Consider the following 17,661-nt stretch of genomic DNA (forward strand, 5'->3'; position numbering starts at 1 on the left):
AATCCCTGGCCAGGGAACTAAGATCCCACATGCCACAGGGCAAGTAAGCCCCTGTACCACAGCTGCTGAGCCCACGTGCCTCAACCAGAGCCCACTTACCATAAACTACAGAGCCAGCGAGCTCTGGAACCTGTGTGCCACAGCTGCAGAGCTCATGCGCCTTGGAGCTTGTGCGCCACAACTAGAGAAGAGAAAAACCCTCACTTCACAACTAGGGAGAAGCCTGCAGACCACAACGAAGATCACACGTGCCATAACTACGACCCAACGCAGTCAAAAATAAATAAAATTTAAAAGAACAAAACAAAACCAGAAATCACACCCATTTACAGATTACATTGCAGTTTTTGCAGACTTCTTGAAATATTGTTTATGTTTATCACTTCTTTGAAATTACATCATTTATTAGCCCTACTGCTATAGTTTTTTACTTACTGTATAATAAGTACATATTACTATTTGGTTGAACCATGTGGAATTACTAGTGGTTGTTAGACTATTTTTGACATAGAAAAATGGCCCACCTAAATAAAATTTGTTTTAATTTTTGATAACCATGCACTTACTTTTAATATATATGTCTTTATAAAATCCTCTTGGAGTTTTAAAGTGGGTTTTTAAAGACAACGTATAGTTGAATCTTGTTTTCTTTTTTTTTAAAGAACTTTTATTGAGATACAGTTGACATACAATAAACTGCATATATTTACAGTGTACAATTTGATATTTTTTTCTTATTAGTAATGTATATATGGCAATCCCAATCTCCCAATTCATTCCCCCCCAATGAATCTTGTGTTTTGATTCACTCTGACAATCTGCTTTTTAATTGGTTCATTTAGATGATTGACATTCAAAGTGATTATTAATACAGTTGTATTAATATCTATCATATTTGTTATTTTTTTAATATCTTGCCCTTTTTTCTTTTTTATCTTTTTCTACTATTTTATTCTTTTCCTTCTCTTGTGGTTTTAATTGAGCATTTTACATGATTCCATTTTTGTTCTATTCTTAGCATGTCAGTTATACTTCTTTTTTGTAGTGGTTGCCATGAAGTTTGCAATATACATTTACAGCTAATCCAAGTCCACTTTCAAATAAGTGTATACAGCTTTATGTGTAGTGAAAGTATTTTAAAACAACAAAATGATCCAAATTCCTTCCTTCTATCCCTTATATCATTGCTACAATTTATTTCACTTACACATTACATAATTGAATACATAGTTGCTATTATTATTTTGAACAAATTATCTATTAGATCAATTAAGAATATGAAAAATACAAGTTTTTATTTTACTTCCACTTATTCCTTCTTTGATTTTCTTCCTTTCTTCATGTAGAACCATATTTCTGACCTATATTACTTTCCTTTTCTCTATAAAGTGTCTTTTAACATTTCTTGCTAGGCAGGTCTACTGGCAACAAATTCCCTCAAGTTTTGTTTGTTAGAAGAAGCTCTTGTTTCTTATTCACCTTTGAAGGTTAATTTTGCATGCTACAGAAATAGGATGGTAATTTTTTTCTTTCAACACTTCAAATATTTCACTCCACTCTCTTTTTGCTTCTGTGGTTTCTGCAAAGTCTGATGAAATTCTTCTCTTTGCTCCTCTATAGGAGGTGTCCCCCTCCTTCTTTAAGGATTTTTCTTTGTCTTTGATATTCTGTAGCTTGAATATGGTAAATCTAGGTATAGTTTTCTTCAGCATTTATCTTGCTTGGTATCTGTAATTAATTTGGGAAATTCTCAAACATTATTGTTTCATTATTTCTTCTGTTCTTTTTCTCTCTGTACTCTCCTTCTGATATTATCATTACGCATATGTTACACCTTTTGTTTCTGCCTCACGTTTCTTGGAGATTCTCTCCTCATTTTTGTTTTTGTTTTTCTTTTTTCCCAGTCTTTTTTATGTTTGCTTTTTAGTTTTGGAGACTTCTATTAAGATATCTTCATGCACAGAGATTTTTTTCCCCTCAGTTGTGTCCAGTCATTAATCAGCTCACTAAAGGTATTCTTCATTTCTATTACAGTATTTTCGATCTCTAGCATTTCATTTTATTTTTTTCTTAGAATTTCTCTCTGCTTATGTTGCCCACCTATTCTTGCATGCTGTCTACTTTGTCCATTAGAGCCTTTAACATATTAATCATAGTTGTTTTAAATTCCTGGTCTGATCATTCCAACATCTCTGCCCCATCTAAGTCTGATGCTTATTCTGTCTCTTCAAACTGTTTTCTGTTTGTTTTAATATGCCTTGTATCTTTTTTCATTAGCTGGACATGATGTACTGAGGAAAGGGAACTGCTGTAAATAGAACTGAAGAATGTGGTCGTGAAGTGTGGGGAAAGGGGAATCATTCTATTGTCCTATGACTTGGTTCATTCTATTTATTTATTTATTTATTTATTTTTATTTGGTTGTGCTGGGTCTTAGTTGTGTCTTCCTGGCTACTTAGTTGGGCACATGGGCTCCTTAGTTGTGGCATGTGAACTCTTAGTTGTGGCATGCATGTGGTATCTAGTTTTCTGACCAGGGATCAAACCTGAGTCCCCTGCATTGGAAGCGTGTAGTCCTAACCACTGCACCAGCAGCGAAGTCCCTGGTTCATTGTTTTAGTGAGTCTTTGCCTTTGGGCTTTGAGCTTACAAGTTCTTCTCAGTTGTTTTTATTAACCTCTTTAAAGTGGGACAGATAGCTAGAGTGGGCTTTACTTGGGTATTTTCCTTTCCCTAGTCAGTTGGGGTCTGATACATCCCCAGCAGGTTAGGCTCTGGTTAGATAGTTTCTCCTGTGGGCAGATCTTGTTAAAAAGAAAAGAATGCACTGGTGTATTCCACAATGGTCTCTTTTGCTCTGCTCTTGCCAGAAGCACAGGAGAATTGTTCTCAGATATTTACTGTGAGTACCTGGTGGAACTCCCGGATGTAAGACTCACAGAAGTGTTGGGGCCTCTACGTTGACTGGGTCACCCTGGACTTTTTATCTCTCAGAGGTGTCCACAATTACAGTTCAGGTTTCCCTGGGACTGGTTCCCAAAGAGGTTTCGGCTCCAGTAAATTGTTATTCTCTGTATTTGCCTGTGTGTCTCTTCATCTTTGGGGGGCAGTGGTTTGCTCTGTGAGGAGTTGCTGATTTGCAGCTTGTTCAGTGTTTTACTTGTAAAGGGAGTGGTGACTTCCAAGCTTCTTACATACGAGACTGGAAATTGGAAGTCTATTTATTCATTGTTGTTGTTTTACTCTATTTTTTCTCTGTTGTTCAGTTGAGTAATTCCTGTTATTCTATCTTTTAATTCACTGATTTCTCTGTCCTCTTTATTCTGCTCCTGAGCGCATCCATGGGACTTTTAATTTTGGTTATTATATTTTTCAACTATAAAATTCCATTTGAGTCTCCTTTATATCTTTTATTTGTTTGCTGAATTCTCTATTTGCTTGCTGGAGGCTTTCTATTTTTTCATTTGGTTCAAATGTTTGTACTTTCTTGTTGAAGCATCTTTCCATGGCTTCTTTAAAATCATTGCCAGATAATTCTAGTATTTTTCTTATCTTGGTATTGGCATATATTTTTTCCTTTTTTTAAAATTATTTTTGGAGAATTTTGTTGTTCTTGGTATAAGTAATTTTCCATTGAAACCTGGACATTTTTGTATTATGTTCTGAGAGTTTGGATCTTATTTAAACCTCTGTTTTAGCTGGTTTTTCCTGACATCACTCTGGCAAAGGAAAGGGGGCCCTACCTTGTTACTGACTTGACGTCTTTGACACCTGATGGGCAGGGGCTCCTTGTTACTCCTGGGTTAGGTTGGGAGTCCTGCTTTCCATACAGTCTTCTCTGGTCCTGAAGTTTTATAATACACACACTAAACAATTTCTTTTCTTATATTGCACTGATACGGCCTTCTTTTCAATACAGGGAAAGACTGGAGCTGCTGCCCAAAGAATTGGAAGTCATTTAGTTCAAACTGCTACTTTATTTCTACTGAAGACAATAGCTGGAATGAGAGTGAGAAGAAATGCTCAAGAATGAAGGCTCACCTGCTGGTGATCAACACCCAGGATGAGCAGGTACTTTCTAATTGATAATGGAGTAAGGAGGGTTGCCTGGCTTTTTAACATCTCTCCTGGCTAACAAGGAGATTTTTATTGTTTTGGGATATTAATGCTATGGCAGAGGCTTGAGAAAATAGATAGAAAAGGCCACCTTAGGTTTTACCTTCCATGCCTTCTTTCTGCTTCTATAAAACTAACCTCCTCCCAAATAAATTGGAGCATTGAAAATATAATATGTAGGGGTTGAGTGGAAGGCTGAAAATATTTCATCCTGAAATATCAGTTTATTATTTCAACATGAAAATGTTTTTATACATTATTAACTATTTAACAGAGAAGGTGTATTAAGTCCAATTGGGAAATGAAGTTCAATCATGAAGTCACAATCAACAAGTGTTAACAATCTGAAGTTGTCAAAAGGAAAATTATTTAATCTGCAAAATGTTTCTTATGTACAACGTTGAGGAATACCCTCTTTTAGGGAAGAGATGAAGGGAGGTGTGTCTGAGATAAGAATTTGTTATGATCAAGAATAGAAATTGCCTCCATATGTATCGACCATTGCTATGTCCTGAATGTGTCCTGCCCCCCCATTTCCTATGTTGAAATCCTAACCTCCAAAGATGATAGTATTAGGAAGTGGGGGTTTTGGGAGCTGCATAGGTCATGAGGGTGAAACCTTCGTGGATGGTATTAATGTTTTTAAAAAAGAGATTCCAAGAGAAGCTTGCCCCTTCTACCACATGAGCACACAGTGAGAAAGCACTGCCTAGGAACCAGGAGGAAGGCCCTCATCCTACCACGCTGGTACCCTGACCTGGGGTTTCTAGCCTCCACAACTGTGAGAGGCAGACTTTTGTTATTCATAAGCGACCCAGTCTGTGGTGTTTTGTTACAGCAGCCTGAACAGACTAAGACTGGCATCATGCTCACAAGTGGTACCTTTGATCCTGCTCTCCTCAGCCAGAAAAAATGTAGGCTTCTCTGCAGGGCCCCCACGTGGCTTTTCCTTGATCCTCTCCTTTTCGTCTCTTCTCCCTAAAGCTATAAGGAACTCAATTCCACCTGACTGTTCTAAAGGCTATAACTCCTTCCTTTAGGATTTTATCATCCAGGAGCTGACAGAAAATAGTATTTACTATGTGGGGCTGTCAGACCCAGAGGGGAAAAGACATTGGCAATGGGTTGATCAGACACCATACAATGAAAGTGCCACGTAAGTATGGAATTAGATAAAAGAATCCTAAGTCCTGCATCATACAAGAGTTTTAGGGTGTTCCAATGATCGGTTATTTAAATAAAATAGCTCATGCCATATACCTGAAACTAACACAATATTGTAAATCAAATATACTTCAATAAAAAACTTAGTCTTAACTCTTGGGCACTAGGTTAAATAATTTTCCTTATTATCTCATTCAGTCATCACAATAACTCTATTAGGCACACACTATTATTGTTTCTCACTATAGAGATGAAGAAACTGACTTTAAAGAGTTTAGATAACTCAGTGGTTATCCAGCAGTAGTAACAGTGGTCCTTAAACCCAGGTCTGTTTGACATCAAAGTTTGTGCTTTCAACCACTACATTATATCTCTAAATATAACAAAAATTTATGTCAGTTAAGATCATAACCAATTATTAAGATTTAATATCTCATGTAGCAAATAAGTTAAATTCTGATAGCCTTCTAATATCTCATATTTATGTAGTTCTTTTAAAACTCTTAAGTACTTGAGTACATTTTAGTATATTACCACCTTTGGCCCTCATATCACTGTGTGAAATATATAGGGATATTAATCTAGTCTCTGTGAATCTGTGAAATTAAATTACTTGTCCAAGATAACAGGGATAGTAGCAGATTCAGAGATTTTAACTAGTTCTTCACACTCCAAAAGCAGTTCATAAAAAAAGAAACAAACTACATTGATACTTAAGACCAGTGTGAAGTCTTTTACATCATTTAAGGGAAGCTGTGAACTGACAGTTTCCTGGGAACAGGGTATAAAATGGACAAATGGAAGGGACCCTCTGGAATATCTGCTGGGAGAATGTTAAATGCAATAAGATGACACAATACTGGGTGATGTATGAACAATTTTCAAGGGAACTACCAGAGACACAGATGGAGGAAAAACTCCATGGGAAGTAGGTGGGAGTGATTTGGGCATATCCGACTTTGACTGCCACACAGTTCAATCCCAGCCCCCTCCCTTACTGTCTCTTTTCAAAGCACTGTTTAAAGAAATGTTCTCATCCCTTTTTTCCCTTTCTGGCACTCAGATTCTGGCACAGAGGTGAACCCAATAATCCTAATGAGCGTTGCGTTGTGCTAAATGCTCCTTCAAGAGCATGGGGCTGGAATGATGTTCTTTGTCATCAGCCTCAGAAGTCTATTTGCAAGATGATGAAGATCTACTTATGAATGGAACCTTCTCCATGACCGTGATATTGAATTGGTATCCACCATCATAGATAGCTAATATGTTCTTGTTATTCATGTGTAAGTCTTTTATAAGGGATCTTCATAGAATTTTTCAGTAGGCTGTCACCTATTACATTTATGATAGAGTCACATTCATTCATTTGTTCATTCATGAAATTTTAGGCGAGCAAAAGTTGCTACCCCAAAATGTCTTTTTGGCAAGTACATTGTTTCTAGCTGAAAACAATCAAGCCCCAAAAGACTCAGGAAAAAACTTTTTCCTTTCCCCTAGCTGCCTAAAGAACGTAGATGTAAGATCTGTTGTGGGAAGTGATCACCATAGGTCACTATAGTATGAAGTAGGTATATAGACAGGGAGGAACCTAGCAAAGTCTGTTTGTTAAAATTCCTCTCTGTGTCCCATTGTCTCTACTTGGCCCAGCAGACATTTGTTTATCAAACTCTTGCTTTTCCATCTCCACGTCAATTGCCTTCCTCCCCTTTGAAGTCCTAAACCACTACCCCAACATCCTCTTTTGTCTTTAGCTGCATAAGGTATTTAAGGTGAGAACTTCAGCCATGTGGGTGAGTTACTCAGTTTTCCTGGGTCTCTCCCATATGTACATGTTATTAAACTTTGAGTTTTTTCATCTGTCAATTTTAATTCTTAGGCCAGCCAGAAGAACCTAGAAGGGCAGAGGAGAATTTCTTCCTACCCAACAAAATGAACATATATTGAGCATTTTCCATGTGCAGAGACTATATTGGACAGCCCCTTTGCAGAGAATTGAAGGAAGCATGAGCCTCATCTCCTAATTTTTGTCTGATTGCTAAGGGGTCAGATACAGATATAGTTATATGATGTGGTTCTTCCATCTGTCTAGATTTTTCTCTGTATGGGTTGGTCAACAGCAAAATAATCCCAACCATTACTTTTTATTTCCCTCAGGCAGATTTATTACTTTTAACTAAAAGCAAATTTTGTAAAAATGGAGTGTAGTACACATCAGTGAATGATAAATTCCAGCTTTGGTCCGGTAGATTCTTTGAGTTTTAACATTCTCTGTTCAGTCTCAGGCTGTCATTTAACATCAGGGTAAAAGCAAAGGGAAATCAGAGATGGAGCACTGGAGATTTAGAATTAGAGAATTAGAGTTAAAAGTTGTTACTGGTGAGTTGACATAGACTTATATTCATCAGGTATTTTGATAATTTTCTCCTTTGGTTAAATTTTATAGTTTATAGGTATGTATTTCCACTCAAAATGGCCCCAATATATTTATATTCCTCTCTTTACGAAAGTTATTACAGATCATTTTTTTCTACTACAGTATGTCATATGTAGGGTAAAGTCTGCTATTCATTGCATTAGTATGGTAATTGTAATCCACCATGGTAAAGCTGATTCTAGCCATGGCTATCCCAGTGTGACCTCCCAATGAGATGATGCCCTGATTATCTTGACGCAGATGAGTAATAATGTTTGCCATTTATTTCCTGATTATATCTAAAGATAAGTTATTTCTATACAGGTCTGATCTTATTCACTGTATGTAGAATTTACCAGTTTACCTCCCAGAAAGCAATGTACATAACAATTCTGTGGGGATTCTGGGGGGACTTTATTTACAATGAGTTTTTCCCATTACTATTTCAATACTATGGGGATGGAATGAAGAAAGGGCAAAAAGAACCACTTCAGCAACTGCCTTTGTCAGAGCGGAGGGTGTGCTTGACCCGGAGTGAAATGGAAAATAGTGATATTAGTCAGTGCTGGAACTTTTCTCTTCCCTACACCTTGTATTTTATGAATATGACTCAGAGCCTATTTTCTTTAATTTTCTTTTGAGCACCAGCAAGTGTTTGTGCATAATAGATTTTATGAAGATTTGTGTTTAAAGAGTGATATTAAAATGAAGACGTATCCAGCTGAGTACCAGTTCATGGACAGAGTTGTGAAAATAATGAAATAGCTGTTTTAAACCACTAAGTTTTGGGGTGGCTTATTACTCAGCAATATGTAACTGAAACTCTTTAAGTTATATTACAGTTTTGAACTAAGAGTCTGCAAAATAATGTAACATATCCAATCACACTGTTGTCTCTAAAAATATTAGCAGTAATATTGAAAGATGAGAGATGATTAGTTTTACCATTAGTGAATAAAATGCAGAATTAAAGTGTTTATTTTTTTATATTGTTTTAAATTCATATTCTTATATAGTAGGCATATTGTATTACATCATAAGTATGTGATTATTATATAAATAAATGTTCAGTGTTAAGTGTGTATATGCTAAATTTTTTCCTGTTATTAAGAATGTGTAATCAAAAATTGTTCTGCGATCACTAGTCTAGAAAATCAATCTTAAAATTCTTGATTAGAGTTTAGGTAAATATTCTTTGAGGTTAAAAAAAGTTGATACAAATGAATTTATTTACAAAACAGAAATAGAGTCACAGTTGAGAAAAACTTATGGTTACCAAGAGGGAAAGGGAGAGGAGGCATAAATTGGGAGATTGGGATTGACATATATACACTACTATATATAAAATAGATAATAAGCACCTATTGCATAGCACAGGGAACTCTACTCAATACTCTGTAATGACTTATATGGGAAAAGGATCTAAAGAAGAGGGGATATATGTATATGTATAACTGATCCACTTTGCTCTACAGCAGAAACTAACACAACATTGTAAATCAACTATACTTCAATAAAAACTAATTAAAAAAGATAGCCTACCTACAGAACTATTTGAAGACTGTGCTAATGTGTTGGTTTATCTGGCAGATATTTAAGTCTACAAATGAAATGTATCTTAGAATTTTAGTCTCATATTCATTTTTATAGCTGCTATTAAAAACAAGTAAACATATAAACAAACAAAAATCTACAAACACTTCTAGCTCTTTTGGTCAATCTGTCACTTAGTAAATGGAAGAGGAGGCAGAAAGTCTGGGATGTCCAGTACTGGGGAAAATTCTTTTGTCCATTGGAATTAAAATGATAAACCTGGATGTTTTCTCTGAAGGTGGGAATCTGCTGACACCTCATGACACTTACGGCCTGTTTAATGTTAATTTTGTTTAGATGATCTTAATTCTGCAACATGGATTCATCTGTCTGTCTTTGCCAATAAAGAAATCATCGATGATGTGCATTTTGTCAAAGATGAATTCAGTGGCTGTAGGATAGAAGAAATAATGTGACAATTCAATTGTATTAAAGCCAAATGTTCAGTATAAGGGTTTGATTAAATTAATTATATCCTGTCCACACTGAAATGCTCTGCAGCGGTTGAAACTGTTGCAAATAGAACCTACACCAGTGTTTAGGACTGTGTTGCACATTGCTGGCCTGTTTATCTTTTCTCTGTCATAAAAAAGCCTTCATATCATATGATAATGCTTATGTGTGGAATCTAAAAAAAAGGGTACAAATGAACTTATTTACAAAACGGAAATTGAGTCATGGATGTAGAAAACAAATTTATGGTTACCAGGGGTTAAGGGGAGAGGGGAGGGATAAGTTGGGAGATTGGGACTGATACATACACATCACTACTATATAAAATAGATAACTAATAAAGACCTACTGTATAGCACAGGGAACTCAATACTCTGTAATGGCCTATATGGGAAAAGAATCTAAAAAAAAAAAAAGAAGAGTGGATATGTATATGTATAACTGATTCATTTTGCTGTACACCTGAAACTAACACAACATTGTAAATCAACCATACTCCAATAAAAATTAAAAAAAAAAAACACCTTAGTGTTGTTCAGAGAGTCACTTTCCTTGCAGCCAAGGTGCTTTGGGATGCTAGCCTCTCACAGTCATCTCTGTGGGTGGATACTGATTAATCCAAGGTAATGGAAACAATCACCCTAATGGTTGGTTTTAGGAAAAGGCATGAATTCCAAGTCATGCCAATGAATTGCCTTTCCTAGTTCTCACAGGACTCAGGGAACTGATCTCCTTCTCTCAACAAATATGAATAAAGAAATATGTGGTCCTGCTTGCTACTGATGGTCTTTCTATGACCATGAGGGGAACTAGCCTTAGGATGAAAGGAGCACCATGGATAAGCAGAGTGGAGCAGTGGGAAAAAACCTGGTTTCTTAAGGGTCTTGTTGAGCCACAGAACCAGTATTCCTGAAGTACATTCTACTCTGAATTTTTAATAATGAAAGCTGGGACTTCTCTGATGGTGCAGTGGTTAAGAATCTGTCTGCCAATGCAGGGGGACATGGGTTTGATCCCTGCTCCGGGAAGATCCCACATGCTGTGGAGCAACTAAGCCCATGCACCACAGCTACTGAGCCTGTGCTCTAGAGTCCAGAAGCAACTACTGAGCCTGCATGCTGCAATTACTGAAGCCCCCACATGACTAGAGCCAGTGCTCTGCAACAAGAAAAGCCTCTGTAATGAGAAGCCCGCACACCACAACAAAGAGTAACCCCCATTCGCCACAGCTAGAGAAAGCCTGCGCACAGCAATGAAGACCCAACGCAGCCCCCCAAAATAAAACAAATAAAAATGAAAAAATGAAAAAAAGAAAGCTAATAAAATTTCTCATTATTTGTCTGATTGACTCGACTGTTATAAGAAAATATATTGTATATTTTTAGTGACCAAATTTTATTGGGGTTTAGTTTATATACAATAAAAAGCTAACATTTTAAGAATGATTTTGACAAATGTATCCAACCCCTTAGTCACCATGTCAATCAGTATAAAGAAAATTTCCATCATGGTGGAGCATTTCCTTTTGCCCCTACCCCAGAAAAACAGTGGTCTGATTTCTATCAATAGACATTTGTTTTGCCAGATCTAAAATTTTATATAAAAGCAATAATAAAGTATGCACCTTTGTTTCTACTTTGCTCAATGTTTGTGACATTCATCCAACTTTTTGCATTTTTTCAGCTATACACTCAATTTTGCTGTTGACTTGGATTTCTTTGTATATAATAGATCATAATGTTATCCATTCTTCTTTTAGTAACAATTGAGTTCTTTCTAAGTTTTAGATATTATGAATAAAGCTGCTATAAACATTCATTTATGTGTCTTTTTGTGGGCAAGTGTTTTCATTTCTCTTGGATATATAACTAGGAATGTATTAACCTTCACAGTATCATAAATAATAGTTGAAATGCCCTAAAAATCCCCTGTGCCCTACCTATTCATTCCTTTTCCACTCTCCCATGGCCCTTGGCCACCGCTGATCTTTCTACGGTTTCTCTAGTTTTGCCTTTTTCAGATTGTCGTATAGATGGAATCATAACATTACATAGCCTTTTCAGACTGGTTTATTTCACTTAACGATATGTATTTAAGGGTTCCTCCATGTCTTTTGTGGCTTGATAGCTCATTTCTTTTTATTGTAGAAAATATGTCATCTTATGGATGTACCACAGTTTATCTGCTCATCTATCTAAGGGCATCTTGGTTGTTTCCAATTTTTAACAATTGTGCATAAAGCTGCTGTAAACATTCACATGCAGATTTTTGTGTGAACATGCTTTCAACTCATTTAAGTAAATACCTATTATCCACAGTTGGTGGATTATACGGTAAGACTATGCATAGCTTTGTAAGAAACTGCCAAACTGTCTTCCAAAGTGGCTATCCCATTTTGCATTCCCATTGACGACGATGAATGAGACTTCCCATTTCTTTACATCCTCACCAGCATTTGTTATTGTCAGTGTTTTTAGATTTTAGCCATTCTAATAGGCGTGTAGTGGGAGTATCTTGTTTTAATTTGCAATTCCTTAATGGCAAATGATATCGAACATCTTTTCTCATGCTTATTTGCCATTTATGTGTCTTCTTTGGTGAAGTGTCTGTTCAGATATTTTGCTTACTTTTTAATTGTTTTCTTATTGTTGAGTTATAAGAGTTTGTTGTTTCTTTTGGATACAAGTTCCTTTTTTTCTGATTTGAACATAATATTTTTAATAGACTTTATTTTTAGGGCAATTTTAAGTTCACAACAAAATTGAGTACTACGTACAGTGAATTCACATGTACCCTCTGCTCCCCTCAAATCCCTCACTTATTAACATCTTATAACAAGGTGGTACATTTGTTACAATCAGTGAATTGACACTGATACACCATTATCACTAAAAGCCATAGATTAAATAAGCATTCACTTTTGGAGTTGTAATTCTATGAATTTTGACCTATGTGTAGTGACATGTATCCACCATCTAGTATCATGTACAATAATTTCACTGCCTGAAAAAGCCAGCATGTTCTGGCTGTTTGGATACAAATTCTTTATCAGATATGTTTTGTAAATATTTTCTCCCAGTGTGTAGTTTGTGTTTCATTCTTTTAACAGTGCCTTTCACAGAGTAGAAGTTTTTAATCTTAATAAATTCCAACTTATCAATTATTTTTTCATGGATCATACCTTTTGGTATTGTATCTAAAAATTCATTGCCAAACCCAAGGCCACCTAGATTTTCTCCCGTGTTATAGTCAAGAAGTTATACAGTTTTGTATTTTATTTTTAGGTCTATATTCCATTTTGAGTTAATTTTTGTGAAGGTATAAAGTCTGCATCTAGATTTTTTTTTTTTTTCCAACAAAAGTTCTAACATATTTATTACTAAGCCAAAGCACTTAGGGTGGAAACACTGACACAGAGAGAAAAACCATTTCCCCAATAAAGCAAATCCAGCTGTTCAGACAGTAGTGATGTTCTGAGTGATATGGTAAGATGCAAGTGACCTTGACACAGCATAAATATGTGCCACTTCATATGTGAGGCTCTCTATTCTGTTCTCTTGGTTATTTGTCTTTTCTGTCACTAACACCACACCTTGATTACTGTAACTTTATAGTTAGACGTAAGATTGAGTAGCATCAGTCCTCCAACCTTGTACTTCTTCAATATTGTGTGAGTTATTCTGGATCTTTTGCTCTCCCATATAAACTTTAGAACAGTTTGTTAATATCCAAAGTACTTGCTAGGGTTTTGGTTGGTATTGTATTGAATCTATAGATCAAGTTGGGAAGAACTGACATTTTAACAACATTATATCTACCTCTCCATGAACATGGAATATCTTTCCATTTATTTAGAGTTTTGGCTCCTTTTGTCAGAGTTTTGTAGTTTTCCTCTACATCTTATACATATTTTGTCAGATTTATACCTAAGTACTTATTTTTTGATGCTAATGTAAAATGGTATTGTGTTTTAAGTTTTAAAAATTCCAATTGCTAATTGCTAGAATATAGGAAAGCAACTGACTTTTTCCTTCTTTTTTTAAAAAAATGTTATTTTTTATTGAAGTATAGTTGATTTACAATGTTATGCCAATCTCTGCTGTACAGCAAAGTGACTCAGTTTTATACATATAGACATTTAAAAAAAAATCTTTTTCATTATGTTTTTTTTCCCCAGATCTTTATTGGAGTATAATTGCTTTACAACGTTGTGTTAGTTTCTGCTGTACAACAGAGTGAATCAACTATATTTATACACATATCTCCATAATCCCTCCCTCTTGAGCCTCACTCCCATTCTCCCCAACCCACCTCTCTAGGTCAACACCAAGCATTGAAAAGCAACTGACTTTTGTATATTAATCTTGTATCCTTCTAGCTTGCTATAAGTACTTGTTTGTTCCAGGAGTTTCTTTTGTTGATTCTTTGGGTTTTTCTGCATAGACAGTCATGTCATGCAAAACAATTTTTTTTTATTTCTTCATTCTCAATTTCTATACCTTTCATTTCCTTCCTCATCTTTTTGCATTACCTAGAACTTCCAGTAAGATATTGAACAGGATTGATAATAGAGGATATCCTTGGCTTGTTCCCAAACTTAGAGGGTAAGTGTCCAATTTCTCACCATTATAGTTGTCAATTTTGTAAATGTTCTCCTTCAAGTTGAGGAAATTCCCCCCTGTTCACAGTTCTCTGAGAGTTTTTTTTATCATGAATGGGTACTGAATTTTGTCAAATGCTTTTCCTGCATTTGTTGATATGATCATATAATTTTTCTTCTTTCATTTGTTGATATGATAGAACACTTTAACTGATTTTTGAATGTTGGACCAGCCTTCATATTTGGAATAAATTCCACTTGGCTGTGGTGTATGATTCTTTTTGTATATTGTTGATTCATTTGCAATATTTTGTGAGAATTTTCACATCTGTGTTCAGGAGAGATATTTGTATTTTTCCTTCATGTAATGTTTTTGTCTGGTTTGGGTAATTGGGTAAAATGCTGGCCTCATAGAATGAGTTAGGAAGCGTTCCTTTTTCTTCTATTTTTCTGGAAGAGGTTGTAGAGAATTTGTATCATTTCTTCCTTAAATGTTTTGGTAGAATTCACCAGTGAAATCATCTGGGGCTTGGGCTTTGTGCTTTGGAAGTTTGTTAATTTTTGACTCAACCCTTTAATAGCTATTAGCCTATTCAGATGATCCATTTCTCCTTGGGTGACTTTTGGTAGATTGTGTCTTTTAAGGCACTTGTTCATTTTATGTAAGTAATCAAATTTGTGAGCATAGAGATGTTTATAATATCCCTTAAAAATGTAAGTTATTCCCATTCTGTAAGGCATTTAGTAAAGTGTTTATGAATACTGGTTATAAAGATATATCTAAAAATACAACTTGCAAGTTGCATTCAGACCACTGTTATATCAGTGAATGGACATGATCACCATTCTGAAATGCATGTAGTGCAGTATTTAAGTACTCTTTTAACAAAGATGTTTATAAGAATGCTAATTGTAAGCTGCTTTGAGAACAGTGTTATAACAGTGAATAGAAGTGATTCCCATTCTGTCATGCATGTAGCGAAGTGGGTTTTTTTCTGCAATATTTCTTTTTTTTTTTTAAATGTAAAATATTTTATTTTATTTTTTTTAATTTATTCATTTATTATTTTTTGGGGGGTACACCAAGTTCAATCATCTGTTTTTTTTTTTAATTTTTTTTTATTTTTTTTGGGAGGTACACAAAGTTCACTCATCTGTTTTTATACACATATCCCCGAATGTCCATGTGGGTCATTCATGATAACTCCTTTACAACTTTTTTTTCACTTCTAATGTTGGTAATTTCTGTCTTCTCTCATTTTTTTCCTTTGTTAACCTGGCTAAGGGATTATCAATGTTGTTGACATTTTTAAAGAACAAACTTTTGGTTTCATTGTCTTTATTGTTTTGCTGTTTTCAATTTCATTGATTTCTGCTCTCATTTTTTTTCTTTAGATCTTTATTGGAGTATAACTGCTTTACAATGTTGTGCCAGTTTCCACTGTACAACAAAGTGAATCAGCTGTATTTATACATATATTCCCATATCCCTCTTGAGCCTCCCTCCCACCCTCCCTATTCCACCCCTCTAGGTCATCACCATGCATTGACTGCTCTTATTTTTATTATTTATTTTCTTCTGCTTACTTTGCATTTAATTTGCTCTTCTTTTTATAGTTTCCTAAGGTGAAAGCTTAAGTTAATGATATTAGGTCTTTCTTGTTTCCTGATATAGGTCTTCAATGGTATAAATTTTTCTCTAAGCACTTCTTTTGCTGTATCCCATAAATTTGGATAGATTTCATTTTCATTTAGTTAAAAAAAATTGGTGGTAATTCTTCTTCGACTCGTGTGTTATTTAGAGGTGTAATGTTTAATATCCAAGTGTTTTGGGATTTTCCTGCTATCTTTCTATTATTTACTTTTAGTTTCATACCACTGTGAGCTGAGAGCAGACATTGTATAATTTCTATTATTTTAAATTTGTTAAGGTGTGTTTTATGGCCCAGAATGTGGCCTATCTTGGTGGTGTTCCATGTGAGTTGGAGACAAATGTGTATTTTGTGGTCTTAGATAAAATATTCTATGAATGTCAACCAGATCCAGTTGATTGATGGTGCATTGTTTCAAATTAGAGTTTTTATATTTGCAGGATATATACCCAGGAGTGGAATGACTGGATCACATCATAGTTCTATTCTTAGTTTTTAAAATAATTTCCACACTGTTTTCTATAGTGGCTGTAGCAATTTACATTTCCTCCAATAGTGTTCAAGAGTTTCCATTTCTCCACATCTGAAGAGAATGTTTTCTTTTTCTGGACCATGAAGTTACTTAATCCTTGGGTTTATGTTTCTACATCTCTGAGGGGAATTGAAAACAGAAGATGATGTTTTATAACCACTTCTCCTTCTCCCCTTGTGACCTACTTTTTGCATCTCAAACCAACGATAGGGAGAATTTTCTGGGTTTTTAATCCTGTTCTCAATGTCTATTTCATTATTAGCTATAACTGTCCTATCACTTAAAAAATCCTGCTGAGTTGGGACTTCCCTGGTGGTCCAGTGGTTAAGAATCCGAGCTCCCAATGCACAGGTTCGATCCTGGGTCGGGGCACTAAGAGTCCCACATGCCTCCCAGTGTGGCCAGAAAAACAAACAAACAAACAAACAAACAAATAAACAAAATCCTGCTGAGTTCAATATTCATATATCCATAGTAATTCTATTTTTGCTTTTTTGTTGTTGTTGTTGTATTTGTGGCTGCTCACATGAGATTGTGGAGATGTATGTAATGTTAATAGAAATGTCTACATTCTGGAGATGGTATGTTAGGAAGGATCCCTAAACCCTTGAGTAATAACAAAAAAATTAATGAGGCTCACCCTTGTTATACCACTTCAAGTTCCACCTTCCCTAATCAAGGAGATTATAAAATATTACTAACTGCTGCCCAGTGTTGGTCTTGATGCAATAAGAATGTTGTATTACTTTTGGAGATAGATTCCAGACTCTTCCATTTTGCAATTATATTCCTGAACAATATCCAGGGTTCTTTATGTAATTTACTATATCGACCCTTGTTATCTAGGTCATATCTATTCAATCAGACTTTTGCTCACTTCCTAGGGCACTGTTCAACACATGGATTAAGTCTTACATAAAATCCAATGTAAAGGTTGGCTAGGGAGTACTAAATTAATTATGGCTTACAAATAGTTTTTTAAAGGCATAAAAATTTTCTATTATGCATGACAGAATGAATATGAATCAGAGAGAGAAATTTTATGTCAGGGAGTGAACAAATGATCTGAATATCCTTGTTGAAGTTCTCATAAAGAGTGTAGGCTATGTTTCTCAATTTCTCTTTTATTTTACCCAAT

The 17,661-nt window shown here is 35.2% G+C and overlaps 1 protein-coding gene across 1 annotated transcript in view; it reads left to right on the forward strand.

The window, feature by feature from the left end:
* Positions 1-6,630, forward strand: part of LOC130832447 (C-type lectin domain family 4 member A-like) — a 32,437-nt gene extending 25,807 nt beyond the window's left edge. The window contains exons 4-6 of the mRNA XM_057700730.1: positions 3,920-4,071; positions 5,157-5,272; positions 6,344-6,630. Of these exons, the coding sequence (XP_057556713.1) occupies positions 3,920-4,071; positions 5,157-5,272; positions 6,344-6,485 (410 nt within the window). The 3' untranslated portion in view covers positions 6,486-6,630. The remainder of the gene's footprint in view (positions 1-3,919; positions 4,072-5,156; positions 5,273-6,343) is intronic.
* Positions 6,631-17,661: the final 11,031 nt, after the last annotated feature.

The sequence above is a fragment of the Hippopotamus amphibius genome, chromosome 12 (assembly GCF_030028045.1).
Source record: "Hippopotamus amphibius kiboko isolate mHipAmp2 chromosome 12, mHipAmp2.hap2, whole genome shotgun sequence".
Classification (NCBI taxonomy): domain Eukaryota; kingdom Metazoa; phylum Chordata; class Mammalia; order Artiodactyla; family Hippopotamidae; genus Hippopotamus; species Hippopotamus amphibius.